A 13,122-nucleotide genomic window follows, 5' to 3' on the forward strand; every position below is an offset into this window, starting at 1 on the left:
TGCCAGGGGGTGGCAGGGGCCCCTCTAATGGAGGCCTCCGGCGATGCGAAGGGCGAGGATGGAGCTGCACCTTCCCACCCCGGTCCATTAGAGAGCAGGACCCCTGCACCGAGCAGCAATTTGCTGCGGGTGACGCATCCTGAGGCCAGGCGTGGTGGGAAGGGAGAGGGGGAGCGGCGCTGCCCGTGTCTGGGGCTGCTCCCCTTCCCGGCACAAGGCACGAGTGTCCCGGCCAGGCTCCCCAGGTGAGGCTGTCCCTCCCCCTTGCAGGGTACAGCACTACAGCTCCCCTGAACAGGACACTGCTGGGTGTGGGATGCTGCACATCCATGGTGTCAGCTCCAGGGCACCTTGAGGGACCCCCCAGCCCCACTCCTGCCCCCTTTGCAGCTCCTTCCCAGCCCGTTGGGAGCACCAAGGATAAGGGATGGGGAAAGCAGGAGGTGTCACAGGGCATTGGGACATCCTGAGGGGCTGAGAGGGTGCCAGCAGTGCCTGTGGGCTGAGGACAGAGGGCTGCAGAGCTGGCAGCAGAGGCAGGAAAAGTACCGGCGGAGCGGGCTGGGCTTCCCTGAGCTGGCGCTGCAGGAGTGCTGAGCAGAGGAGTGCTGATGCAGCAGGAGGGCCCCGGCTGTGCTGGATACGGCCAGGTGAGGAACACAGCCAGGTGCTGGGGACGGCCAGGTGAGGGACAGAGCTCGGCGAGTGGAGCTGCAGCGAGCGGGCAGGCAAAGGAGACGGCAGGAGGAGCGCTGCATCTGCCGGAGCCTTGTTAATTGGGGTGCAGGGGGGGCACCTCTGAGGGGCAGCTTGGCAGAGGGCTGTGAAGGGGAGGAGGGATACCTGCCACCCCTGTGAGGGTGTGTGAAGGCTCACTGCTGGGCCAGACAACAAGAAGGGTCTCCCGTGGGTGCTGGCACAAACCTTGGCAGGCTCATAGCGCAGCTTCCCCCAGGACAAGGTGACCCCACAGCCCCCAGGGACCCCACAGCCCCTACAGCCCCTGTGGACCCTCCATCCCCCCGGACCCTGCATCCCCCCCGAGCACCCGGCAGAGGCAGGGGGCAGGCAGCGAGCCGGGGCTGTGCCTCTCCCGCTGCAGGTGGGGGCCAGCCCTGCCCCGGCGGCCCCAGGGCACGGAGCGGGCTGCTGCCTGTCAGCGGGGCTGATGGAGCTGTCACACTTGGCAGCCCCAGCCGTTCTCCTTGGCTGGCTGCTCTCCTGAGACATCTGCTGCCACCGCGGGCCTGGGACAGGCTCTGCTCCCCCACCAGCCGTGCGCTCTGCGGCCAGGAAGGGCACCCGGGATTTTGGCGCGATGCTGAGACGTCCGGCACGGGGATACTGCGGCTCAGCAGCGAGTTTTTGCTGAGCCCAGCACAAGGCTGCCGTGTCTGGTTTCAGGAAGGTGAGAGCTCCCTGCTCAGACGCCGTCACCTCCCTGCTGGGACAGGACGCACGGGCTCAGGGGTCCGGCCAGCTGGCGGATCGCTCCTGGATCGGGGCACGGCTGGCTCTGGGGAGTGAAGAACTGGGAGATGCTGCTGCTGTGCCCCATGCAGGTCTGCACCTGGTACAGATCCCATGCTGTGCCCCAGGGGACAGCCGACCTACAAGGCTCAGGTGGGCTCCGGCAGCCTGCGGGGGGGCACAGCAGCCACCGAGCCCCTGTGTCCCCCCTGCACAGGTGGAGCTGGGAGGGTTAAAATGCCCGGCTGCTCTCCGAGGAGGGCTCCTGCTTCCCTCCACGTGGGCAGGGGAGCGGGGTAGGGCTGAGCAGAGCAGCGTTGGGCTGCAGCCTCCGGCACAATGCAGCAGGCACTGCGCTGGCCCCGGCTGCCCTGGAGCATTCTGCGGGGAGGGAGCAGCCCTGGCACCAGCGCAGGGACTGCCCTGGCCCCCTCCCAAACCTCTGGGAGCCAGGGGCGGCAGGCAGAGCCCTCCTGCCGACGGAGGAGGAGGCGACGCCGGAGCAGAGCCTCCCATCAGCGCCTCATATTTACTGCAAGGTCCTCTGGCTGTGACCTTTAAAAGACAAGATGGCCGGGCAGCCCGGAGCCGTCAGCCACTCGGCAGGAGCTGGGCCAGGCGCGCCAAGCAGCGGGCTGGGAGCTGAGCGAGAGGTCCGGGCACGCAGACTGCGGTGAGTGCTTGGCTGCCTTTCTCGCCCTCGGCCCTCCCTTGCCTGCAGCTCTCCCCCCAGCGTTGCTTTCCTCTCCCCCTGCCTCCCTCTCCCACCCAGAGCCGTCCGTCCCGCTGCTGGCCCGCTCCCCGGGGAGCCAAGCTGCCAGACCCCCTTCTGCAGACCCTCTAAAGCAAGCGGGGCAAAAGGAGACCCGGGAGGCACTGCAGGGGCAGCTGCACGGGGACAGCCGTGTCCCTGGAGAAAGTTTTTTCCTGACCCGACACAGCCCGAGGGCACTTCAGCGGGACCCTGGCGGCTGCGGTGCTGCCCTCACACCCTCCCCAGCTCCCCTGGGGCTGCCCTGGGCTTTTCCCTTTTCCAGGTCCCTCCTCAGCACCCGCATCCCCTCTGGCAGGGTGGCCAGGACTCGTCCCAGTGGTGTCCCCAGGATGCCAACCCTCGGGTCCCCGCTGTCCTTTGTTGCGCTCGCCCTGCCGGAGGGCTGGGACTGCTCCCAAGCGCACTGTCCCCCCAGATCACGGCTCCTTCCCACCCCAGTGCTCTGCTCCTCGGCCAGATCATGGCACAAGCCGCAGCCCCAGCCCGTGGCCAGCAGGGCACAGTGTCACCAGCCCCGGGAGGTGCCACCCTGCCCTTCCCCTGGCAGGGAGGGGAAGGTGGGAGCTTCGTGCTGCGTCACCCTGCGGCACACGGCGGGGTGTGCGGGGACCCTGGCGAGCCGAGGCTCGGAGCTGTCGCCCTTCCCTCGGTGTGCGGAGCATCAGCAGAAGGTGTGAGGCAGGGTCACGAGGGCCTGCCCGAGGCTCAGCAGAGTTTCTTTTAGCGCCAAGCACTTTCTGTGGGCGCAGCACCCACCGTGCCCCAGCAGCGGGCACCCCCAGCTCTGTGCCCAGCAGGGGTGGCTGAGCCCCGCAGCGCAGCTCAGGGGGAGCAGAGCATCCCCAGAAGCTGGGTGCGGGAGGATTTGGGCAGCAAAGCCAACCTCCTGGCACCTGCACTGCCCTGCAGCATCACGCTCTGTGGCAGCCCCTGAGCACAAGCTGCTCTGTGCTCGCTCAGCACCCAAACAAACCCGTGCGGGACCAAGTCCCGGGCTCAGCAAAGCCTTTTAGTCCCGTGGGCAGACACCCCGAGAGAGGCTCCCTGCCCTGCCCCTCCTGCAGGCAGCAGTACAAAAGCACCCAGCGGAAAGTTTGCATTTTGTTGTTCTTTTGTTCGTTCAACTGTACAAAGAGCAATAAAAACATCCTACACCGGGCTTTGGCAGAGCCACCACCAGCAGAGTGCTTGGCGAAAACAACACACGGGAAGGCGCAAACCCAGAAGTGCAGCCACGGCCGGTAGCGGCGCCTCCTGTACATTTATATTTGCAGAGACTCTCCGGTGTGTACAGCTATGTACATACAGATGCATTGGCAAGTTGCAATCCAAGGACAGTGCGTGAGCGAGATGAAAGGCGCGGGACCGGCCACACGCAGCGCTCGGAGGCCTTCGGTGGCTGTGCCCCGAGGAGCCGCTCACAGCCCGGCCTCGAGCCGGTGGCAGCCCCAAAAACTGCTGGCAACCGAGCAGGAAAGCGATGCGGGGTGTGCGTGGGGGTGCAGGCAGCGCTGCTCTGCCCCCCGGGCAGGGAGCTGGAGGGAGGGGGAAGCCACAGGACTGCGGGCAAGAGGCGGCGCATCCCTGCTGCGCATGGGCAGGGCAGCAGCACAGCCCCCGGGGGGCTGAGGGGACACGGGGGGCACCGGGGACGGAGCAGGGCACGCACGGTGTCCCCGCATCCCCAGGAAATGGGGGCATTGCTTGAGGAGCTGTGGGGTTGGCACTCGGCTGGGGACATGGCAGAGCAGGGGGGTGTGAGGAGTGCTCCCCTGTCCCCGGCCGTGCTGCTCACGGGGGGCAGGGGACTGGGTGCAGCCCCCCCCGGGGCTCCTCGCACTGCCCTGCCCCACGCAGCAGCGTGTCCTGCCTGCAGTGGGACAAGAAACCCCTGGGCCTGGTGCAGCGGGGGACACGTCCCCAGGTCACCTCCAGCTCCTCTCGCTGCCCACGCTCCCCAGCTGGCACCGGTCCCCGCCACATCCTGAGGCCACCGGACACAGGCACAGAGAGGCAGGGGATTTCTAAAGCCCCTGGGAGGGAGCTGCTGCAAGCAGGGCAGGAGCTGGGCCACAGGTTTTGGGGGGCCCCAGGCAGGTGGCATCTGGCACCGCAGGGCCCCCCGGCCGGGCAGGCTGGCAGTGCGTGGCCATGGCAGTTACGAGTTGTGCGGGGCTCCTCGGGGGCTGGGAGAGGCAGTTTTGGGATCTCAGGGCTACTCGGGGTGCCAGAGCTTTCCTGTGTGGGGCCCCACAGCTGCGCCCCTCCTGCCCTGCACATCCTCCTCCTCCTCCTCCTCCCAGCGGCCGCGCGCCGCTGCTCCCCACCGCCGCGGTTTGGCACATCGGCAGAAGACTTTCCATTAGAGCCACCCTCCCCAGGAAGGAAGCAAACAAGCGCACAAAAAAAGAATCAGCCCAGCATCTTTGGCGGAGATGCTGAGGCCCAAATATAGCCCGAGCGGCAGAAGGGGAACGTCCATTACGCACCCGGAGCCATCAGCGGCTCCAAGAACCAGCAACCCTCGGAAAAACGCCCGGGCTGGCGGCCGTCATCTCTCCTTTCTGAGCAGGTGGGGACAGCCCCGAGGAGCACGAGGTCGTGGCACCTCACACGGGACTTGCAGGGTCAGGCACCTCTCGGGGTCACATCGGGGTGGGGGTGTCGGTGTCCGAGCCCCGGGCACAGCAGGAGCGGCTGGGGCTTTGTGCAGCGGGACGGGGCGCGGACACCCAGCCCCTGCTGCCCCCCTGCCACCACCTCTGTGCTCAGGGACTTCGCCGTCCCTCCCTCTGCTGTGTCACCTTGTCCCCAGCGCCCATCCCGGCCCCACAGAACGCTCTGGCACCAGACCATGCCCAGCAGGAGCGGGGCCGAGCGGGTCCCAGCCCAGGCGCAGTCCCAGCCCCGCTCCCGGCCACAGCCAGGCTGCGGGGCCCTTCTCCTCTCCGTGCCCTGCTCCAGGCGGGGTTGGCGTTTCGATGGAAGGAGGGATGCTCGGGGGAGACAAATCCTTGCTCTGGGAAGCACATCAAGGGTGTCACGCTGTACAGGGGCGAAGAGGGAGCGGGCAGGGGGCTTTACTTGGTGCCCTCATCTGGGTTGCCTTCGCCATCTGTCTTCCCTTCCTCCTCTGTCTTCTGGTCATCCGTGTTCAGCCTCTGCTGCTTTTTCCGGCGCACGCACTTCACCACCATCAGCACGAGGATGACCACAGCCAGGAAGCCGCCCACCGAGGCGCCCACGATGACGGCCACCGTCGAGTCACGCTTCGGGGGCTCTGGGGACACAGAGCAGGGTCAGGCCACGCAGCCCCAACCCCCCGAGTAACCAAGAGGCAGGGGCAGGGCTGGAGGCAGGGCCGGGAGCCAGCCCAGCACCCTTGGGTGCCTGCCAGGAGAGGGGACCGCTCCCCACTGACCTTTGGTGAGCACCTTGAGGCTGATGCTGGCGTGGCCCCGCTGCCGGTCGGGGGGGTTGAGGACGTAGCAGTTGTAGGTGCCCTCGTCCTCCAGCTGCACGTTGTTGAGGGTGAAGGACACGTCGTACTTGGTGGGGTTCCCGGTGAACTCCACACGGTTCCCGAAGCGGTCCAGCTGCTTGTTCATGATCTTCGTCCGGAACTGCAGGAACTGGGCAGCGGGCACGGGGAGGGCTTGGGGCAGTGCTCAGCACCACGAGCACTCACCCCCCGCACCCCCCAGCCGGGCATCCCCCTCCCTGCTCACACTGCACCCCGCTCCCCCCAGGGTGTGCTGGCTGCCGTTCAGCAGGAGCACTCGTCTGGAGGGGGCTCACGACCCAGAGGGACCCCCGTGACTGTGCCAAGAGGGTCCCGGCACCCCTTCAGCCCATCCCCAGCCCCAGGGGGACTCACCAGCTCCTCAGAGCAGTTCTTGCACTCCTGGTACGTCCAGTTGAGGGAGAACTGCTTGTTCTCCACCTTGTAGCAGGAGTTGAAGGTGCAGGAGAGCTTCACGGAGGTGCCGTTCAGGGCGTTGATGGTGGCAGGAGCCATCACCTCCATGCCCAGGGCCGGGGGCACTGCCGCGGGTGGGGGGAACAAGAGCAGAGATGTGGAGTTAACCTGGGCCACAAATATCCATCTCCCCACCCCATCCCGCACAGGGCTGGCAGCACAGGGCTCGCCCTGGAGCCCTTCAGGCCCTCCTGGGTGCTGTGCCCAGCCAGGAGAAGGCTTCCCGGGGACAACAGGGGGGCAGCCCCGGCACTGGCACCATCCCTCGGTGCCGGCTGTGCCAGGCTGCATGAGGGCTGATGGCACCAGCGCTAAATTCCAAATTGTGCTGACTCCAAGCCCAGCCCGCTCCTTGCTGCCTGAGCGAGGCTGTGCTGCCGCAGGCTCGGCAGCGCTGTGCAGGGGCTGGATGCAGCATCAGCGCCGGGGCTCGGCGCCACGGCTGCTGGGAGATTTATGGCTGCGCTCGCCGCCTTTCCTCCCTCCAGCAGCCGGGGCTGGCTCCTGGGGGGCTGCAGTGCTCCCCCAGCCCACCCCGCGGGGCTCAAGCAGGGCTTCTCCAGCTGGGTCGGGCCCTCAGCCTCTGCTGGCGGGGGGCACGAGGCGGTCCCTGCAGCCCGGCCTCGCTGCAGCACAGAAACTGGGTCAGTGCCTGGTGCCGCTGTGCCCCGCTCCCTCTCCCACCCCTTCTCTGCAGCTCCCCGCATCGCCAGCCGCCCCCGGGCAGCACCCAGAGCTCTGCCCACGGAGCCAGGCCCCGTGCAGCCACCAAGCCCTGATGTTACACCTGCAGGAAGGGGGCAGAGAGCCCTGGGGGGAGCTGGGATGGGTGAGGGGGCTGTGGCACCCCTGCGGCACACCCCGGGGCAGGGGGATGCCAGCAGCAGCTGTTCAGATCGCCTCACCTCTGCCCTTCGCTCTCAAACCTTCCTCCCGAGGTGCTCCTGCTTCCCAAGAATCTTCTCCAGGTTGCAGGTTTGGCTGCTTCAAGCCAGGGGTCTCGCTGCGGGATGGGAGCTGGGGGCATCCCCACACCCCCTGTGATTGCAGGTGCCCAGCCCTGCTGCCTGGGCACGGCTGGGGCACCCTCCAGCAATCCTTGCAGCGGTGGGAGAGAAGATCTGGGCTTCTGCCTGTGCCAGGTGCCCCCCCCAGACCCAGCCCCACAGATTGGGGTTGGAGGGGTCTCTGCGTGGCCCTGCTGAGTGCCCTGCAGCCCCTGTGCTCCCCTGGGCTCTGTGTCTGCGCCTGGCTTGGTGCTGGGTGCCCCAGAGCTCTGCAGGGGGCTGAGATGGCAGCGGGGGCTCAGCGGGGATCCCGGGCTCTGCAGTGCCCGCAGGGGCTGTGCTCGGGCACGGGGCACTGCTGGGCCACAGCCGGGGGTCCTCGCGGGGTCCCGCCCATGTCCTGAGAGCGCTGATGTGTGGGGATCCCATCTCTGGGACCTGGGGCACCCCAAAATAAATGGCGAAAGAAATCCCCAGGGACCGACTGCCCAGGCTGTGTTCTGTGCCCTGTGCAGCCCCAAAAGCTGTCGCACTACAACCCTGCTCCCCGCAGCCTCTCTGGGTGTTTTACTCCCCATTCCCACTCCATCCCCTAAAGCCAAAGCAGCCCACCAGGGCTCCAGGCCGGGGCGAGCAGCGCTTCCAGGAGGTGCCACATCCCTGCGCCCCGATCGATCCGGCCCCAAAGCTGCTGACACACGCTCCTGGCTGCGGGGCCGGGCGGCACGCAGAGCGCAGAGCCCGCGGCTCCCCCTGCACACAGGCACCCAGCACCAAACCGAGGGACGGCCACAAGCCCCCGCAGCCCCCTGACACCCAGCCAAAACCCAGAAATACCCCTCTCCCCCTGCAGGGTGTGCAAAATCAGCCCTGTGCGTGGGGGAACCTGGAGCAAGAGGGATGCACGGATTTGGATGGGGATGGTGCCGCTGCGGGGTGCCCCCCACCCTGCCAGCAGCAGCTTGGGCATCCCACCTCCACCCCATCCCTTCCCCAGGGGCAAAAGGGGCTGGCAGGGTTTGGGGAGGGGGCTTCTCCCCCGCCTGGGTGCTGTCCCCTGGCAGCCGGGTGCATGCAGGGCTCGGGTCGGCACTTACCCAGCGCGAGCAGCAAGCTGAGGCCAGCGAGGTACCGGGTGGGCTGCGGGAGCCAGGCTTCCGGGCTCATTTTTGGAAGGAGTTGAGGTGTGTGGCGAGGGCTGGGGGGTGGTGGTTGGGGTGTTTGCCGGGGGCATAGGAGGCGAGAGCTGCCCCTATCCCCGCAACATGGCCGGCGGAGCGGCGCGGGGCTGCGAGGAGCGCTAAATGCTGTGGTTGGCGGATCGCGGCGCAGCAAGCGGGAGGGCAGGAAAATTCTCCCTGAGCGGGAGGCAGACGCTGCCCCAGCGAGATGCTGCCCCCCGAATGCAGGGTCGGGCCCTGGGGTGGGGCTGAGGGGCTTGGTGCCCCCCTCGCTGGCATCAAACAGCCCCTCAGCACCGTGCACGGGGTGGCCGAGGAGCAGGTTTGTGCTGGGATTCCCCCTTGGCAGAGCGAGAGCAAGCTCAGGGCTCCTCTTCCCCTAGGGATAAGTGCCCCAGGCATTGCCCCATGGCACAAACCTCACCACAGAGGCTCCTGTGAGCCCCTGCAGCCCCCCCTACCCCTGGGGCTAAGCGCTGCATCACTCCTGGCCAGCCAGAGGCTGGTGACCCCGCAGCAGGTCCCCCTCCTCAGAGCCCAGCTGGGCCCAGGGACCCCAGAAAGGCTCCCCCGGAGCCGGGCAGAAAGCAGAGGGACTGGGCTGGCCCCGACAGAGCAGAGGATCCCGAGGAGCCCAGGCAGCATGCCTCAGGGGAAGCACTCCAAGCCTGGGTCGAGGCTGCTGAGAACAGCGCGAGGAGCCCACACGTGGCCTCACGGGGAGCAGAGCGCTGGGGCCAGCAGCCCCTCAGCCACCCAGACCTGGTGCCGGGGGCCGCAGGACAGCGGGCTTTGCTGGGGCAGCGCCAGTGAGGAGAAAGGTGAGGGATGCCCCAGGGCCTGAGCACATCAGGAGCACGTGGGGGACCTGGGGAGGGAGGGGGGGACAAGGGGGAGGCTGGAGGGGTGCAGAGGGGCTGTGCATGCAGGAGGGGACACCCCCAGGGTGAACACAGGCAGCGCTGAGCAGACACACCGCGCACACAGCGCAGCCTCCCAGCCCTGCGGGACAGGCAGAGCCCGCTGGAAGGGGTCCCACCTCCTTGCGAAGGCAGCGGGGGGTCACGGGGCACCCCCAGCACCCCGAAACCAGCCCCGTTGGCCGGCTCCTCCTGCGCCCCGGCTGCTCGGGACCAGGCAGGGAAAAGCGAGCAGGGAGTCGACGTGAACCAAGGAGTGCAGCGCGGCGCTGCAGTGAGCCATGCATGGGGCCGGGAGGGGGGCCCCGCCGCAGCGCCGCACCTGCGGGTGTCACACAGCTATTTTAGGGACGGGGCCGCCGCCAGCACATGCCAAAACCACGGCCCCAGAGGCCCCCGAGGGGTTCCTGGACTCACCGGGGTGGGCTGCGAGCAGAGGGGTGCGCAGGGGATGGGTGAGTGGGATGCAGGGGAGGGGGACCCCGCTCCTCTCCATCCCTCGCAGAGCAGGGGGGCTCAGGACAGCCCAGGCAGCCCCCTCGTGCTGCAGAGGGACCCCCTGCTCAGCCCGTTTCACCTTACTGCTCCCCCAGCCAGGCAGCGTTTGGCACACTTGAGCACCACACGTTTAAGCAGGAGGTTAAAGGAAGCCAGGAAGAGGGAAGATCCCCCCCGGCCTCGCTGAGTTTTATTGTTTTCAGAAGATACCCCTGGCACGGCCCCCGCTGCCTCTCCCCCTCCCTTCCCCACCAGGCTCTCCTCGGAGTTCATTATCTCTGGTCCCGGAGCAGCACGGGCTGGGATCAAAGCTGCAGAGTGAGGGCTGTGCCCTCCTGTCCCCCTCCAGAGAGAAGCAGGAGGGAGCAACACAGCTCCCTGGGTCCCGCTGCAGATAACGGGGACAGGACGAGCCCCAGCAGCAGCTCCGGCACGGAGATAAGAGCGAAGCAGCGACACTGCTTAGAGGAAGGGCTGACAGCAGCACCACGCTGGCCCACCAAAGGAACAAAGATGTCTTGAGCACACAGCTGGTTAAGGAGCTTACGTCCCCCAGCACGGTTATTTCTCGCTCTCTGGGGGACAGGGAAGGGCCTCCTGTGGTCTGCTGTAGGGGTCCTCGCTTGGTCTCTCATCCCATCTGCCCTCTTCCATCCACTCTGCCGGGATCACCCTCCTGGCCAGCTCCACGTAGATGCCGTTCTCACGGAAAAAAGAGGGGTGCTGCAAGGAGACAGGCTGTGAGCCCCTCGCAGGCATCAGGGCCCCTTTGGAGTGGGCAGGGATGAGGGATGCTGCTGGAAGGTCAGGTCTAGGCAAGACCACACCGGAGGGGAAAGACCCTACAGCTGCAGGAATCCCCTGCCCGTGCCTGCTGCAGTTTGGGGCAGCTGCTCCCCGCTCACCATGGTTATGTAGGTCTCCTCAGCTTTCTTCTTCTTCCTTGCGTCCTGTTCAGCCTTGGGTGCCTCAGCTCCGGGCATTGAGCAGTAAATCCCTTCCTGGGAGGGGAGAGCAGGATGAGAGCCTTCCAACCCCGCATTTGGTCAGTGCCAACAGCCGCAGCACCTCACCATCAGCCAGCACAGGACTCGTTCCCGCAGCACCCACCCCATGTCAGGAGCACCCTGAGGACACGCAGCCATGGCTGCTCAGGAGGCAAGCTGCAGCCATCCCGTGGGAGGACAAACCCGTCCCCAGCCCCAGGGAATGCTGCAGGAGCACCAACCCACCCTGAATCAGTGCCTGCCCCAAACTGGGTCCCAAACCGAGTGGTGTCGCCTCAGCAGGGAGCCTCGGTGGCCTCACGGGGGGACAGCCTCAGCCCCTGCCTCGCAGTGCTGGCTGCCCCATCCCTCCCCTTCTCTTTGGCACCCAGTAGGTGTGCAGGAGCCCCCAGCAGGGCAGGAGAGCTGTGCTCCCCCCCCCTTGGCTCTGCCTGAGCTCTCACCTTGGCTTTGTCCTTGCTGCCCTCATTTCTGCTCCTCTCCAGAGCCGTGTTGGCTGCAGACCTTGAGGAAAAGCAACACTGGTGTCACCTCCAGCAGGACGCATCACCTGCTCCTGATGTCCTTGGTCCCTCCCCTCCTAGGACACTGGGACCCCTTCAGATGCACCTTGGCCAGGCCACCCCTGCTGCTGCCAGCTGAGGCTGGCTCCCACAGGGAGCTCATCACACTTCGCTCCCATCCCACAGACCCACAGTGCCCCAAATGCCCAAAGCTGCCCCCCACCAAGAAGGGCACAGGCTCTGCCGGCAGCAGAAAGCCCGGGAGCTTTGGGAGCAAAGGGGAGACCGGGCAGGGCGGCGTGACACTAGAGGGCAGCAGGAGCCCACAGCCTGCTTCGGGGGCAGGAGCACCCAGCGGGGCCGTCTGCTTCCCCGCGGCTCCAGCAGGTCAGGGTGGTGCCTGGCCAGGGAGAACTCTGCAGGAGGGACACAAGGAGGTGCTCTGCTCAGCCCCATAAACCCAAAGCTGATATCGGTACCTCTTCCTCAGGGTGCGTCCCGCCAGGAATGCCAGCACCACGGCCACAGAGCCACAGCCCACAGTCACAGCCCAAAGCCCGCTGTCTCCCAGGACCGCAGAGCCCTGGGCACTCGCTGCTCCTTGACCTGCTGGGGAGACACCAAGGCAGGGGCTGGAACCCGCAGGGATCGGGCACTACCACGTAAGAACCCAGGTGGCAGCTCTGGAAGCTTCTGTGAGGGGTCTGAAGGGTGAAAAGTGAGGGGAGGCCATAAGGGACACGTACCCGTCCGTGCCATGGGGCTGATGTGCAGCACCGTGTGGTTCTTGAAGATGCTGCTGTGCTGCAGCAGCCGCATCTCACACAGGTACTTGCCGCTGTCGTTCACCTGCACGCCCTGCAGCTGGATGGAGCCGTCCCAGCGGGAGATGTCCCCCTGCCACTGCACCCGGTCCCGGTAGCGGCCCACGGAGATGCTGCAGTTGCTGTAGTAATAAAACACCATCTCCTCCTGCCGGGACACACAGAGCTCCAGGTGAACAGAGCCCAGGGGACAGGGCCCTGCCCTGCATCCATCCCCTGCTCCACAGCAGGGGCTGCAGCCTCTCCCTCTCCCCCCGTGCAGCACAAGAGCGCGTCTCACACCCACACCCTCCTGGAAAGCCCCGTGACACAGCCACCAGTGCCAGGGTTCCCCCGCAGCACGCAGCTGGGGAACTTTCCTCCCTTGGCAGCCGGGGCCAGGCAGCTTCCCGAAAGCCTCCCGAGAGCAGCAGGGCTGCTTCACTCCCCCTCCCCTGCTGCCTGCCCCCCACCAACCCCCTGGTCCTGACCCACCTTCTGCGCGCCCGCTCCCGGCACGTGCAGCCAGTCCACCTTCACCATCGTCCAGCTCTCATCTGCCGCGTCTCGGAGGAGGCACTGCAGCAGGACAGAGTCCCCAGCGCCGGCTCGAAGCTGAGGCTGTGTGAACACCCAGCCAGCCGAGCCGCTGCATCTCTCTGCCAGGCACAAGGACAGCACGATGAGGCCGGGGAGGACAGCCGGGTGCAGCCCGCCTGTCCCCATAGGCGTCTCCTCTCCAGACAAACACAGGGCGAGCGGCACTGAGCAGCCCGGAGCACAGCAGGGAGCCTCTCCCTGCGGCCAAAGCCTCTCCCTGACCCCTGCTTCTGGCGTGCCTGGGATGTGGGGCAGCACATCCTCCCGGCCACCAGACACCGAGGGCTGCTGCGCTCACTCAACAAGCCTCATCGAAGGGAAGTGGGGAAGGCACCTCAGAACTCGTCGCTCAACCCCAGCCCTCTGCGTGCCGGAGCCG

The 13,122-nt window shown here is 66.8% G+C and overlaps 1 protein-coding gene across 1 annotated transcript; it reads right to left on the minus strand.

Annotated features, from left to right (window-relative positions):
* Nucleotides 1–3,357: 3,357 nt before the first annotated feature.
* On the minus strand, nucleotides 3,358–8,510 carry SCN2B (sodium voltage-gated channel beta subunit 2). Its single transcript, XM_084301458.1, has 4 exons — nucleotides 8,329–8,510; nucleotides 6,123–6,289; nucleotides 5,667–5,877; nucleotides 3,358–5,525 (listed from the first exon to the last, which is right to left on the minus strand). Exons 1-4 carry the CDS (start codon nucleotides 8,396–8,398, stop codon nucleotides 5,326–5,328), a joined length of 648 nt encoding a protein of 215 aa, XP_084157584.1. The 5' UTR covers nucleotides 8,399–8,510; the 3' UTR covers nucleotides 3,358–5,325.
* Between the last annotated feature and the right edge of the window lie 4,612 nt (nucleotides 8,511–13,122).

This window comes from Netta rufina (genome assembly GCF_964035555.1).
Source record: "Netta rufina genome assembly, chromosome: 25".
Taxonomy (NCBI): domain Eukaryota; kingdom Metazoa; phylum Chordata; class Aves; order Anseriformes; family Anatidae; genus Netta; species Netta rufina.

What these genes read in the sequence shown, in the direction of transcription:
- SCN2B (XM_084301458.1), bottom strand. Translation starts at nt 8,398, where the DNA reads ATGAGCCCGGAAGCCTGGCTCCCGCAGCCCACCCGGTACCTCGCTGGC. An exon ending in CAGCTTGCTGCTCGCGCTGG is followed by an intron (nt 6,290 to 8,328) that starts GTAAGTGCCGAC and finishes CACCCGCGGCAG; the next exon opens with TGCCCCCGGCCCTGGGCATG. An exon ending in CCTCAAGGTGCTCACCAAAG is followed by an intron (nt 5,526 to 5,666) that starts GTCAGTGGGGAG and finishes CTGTGTCCCCAG; the next exon opens with AGCCCCCGAAGCGTGACTCG.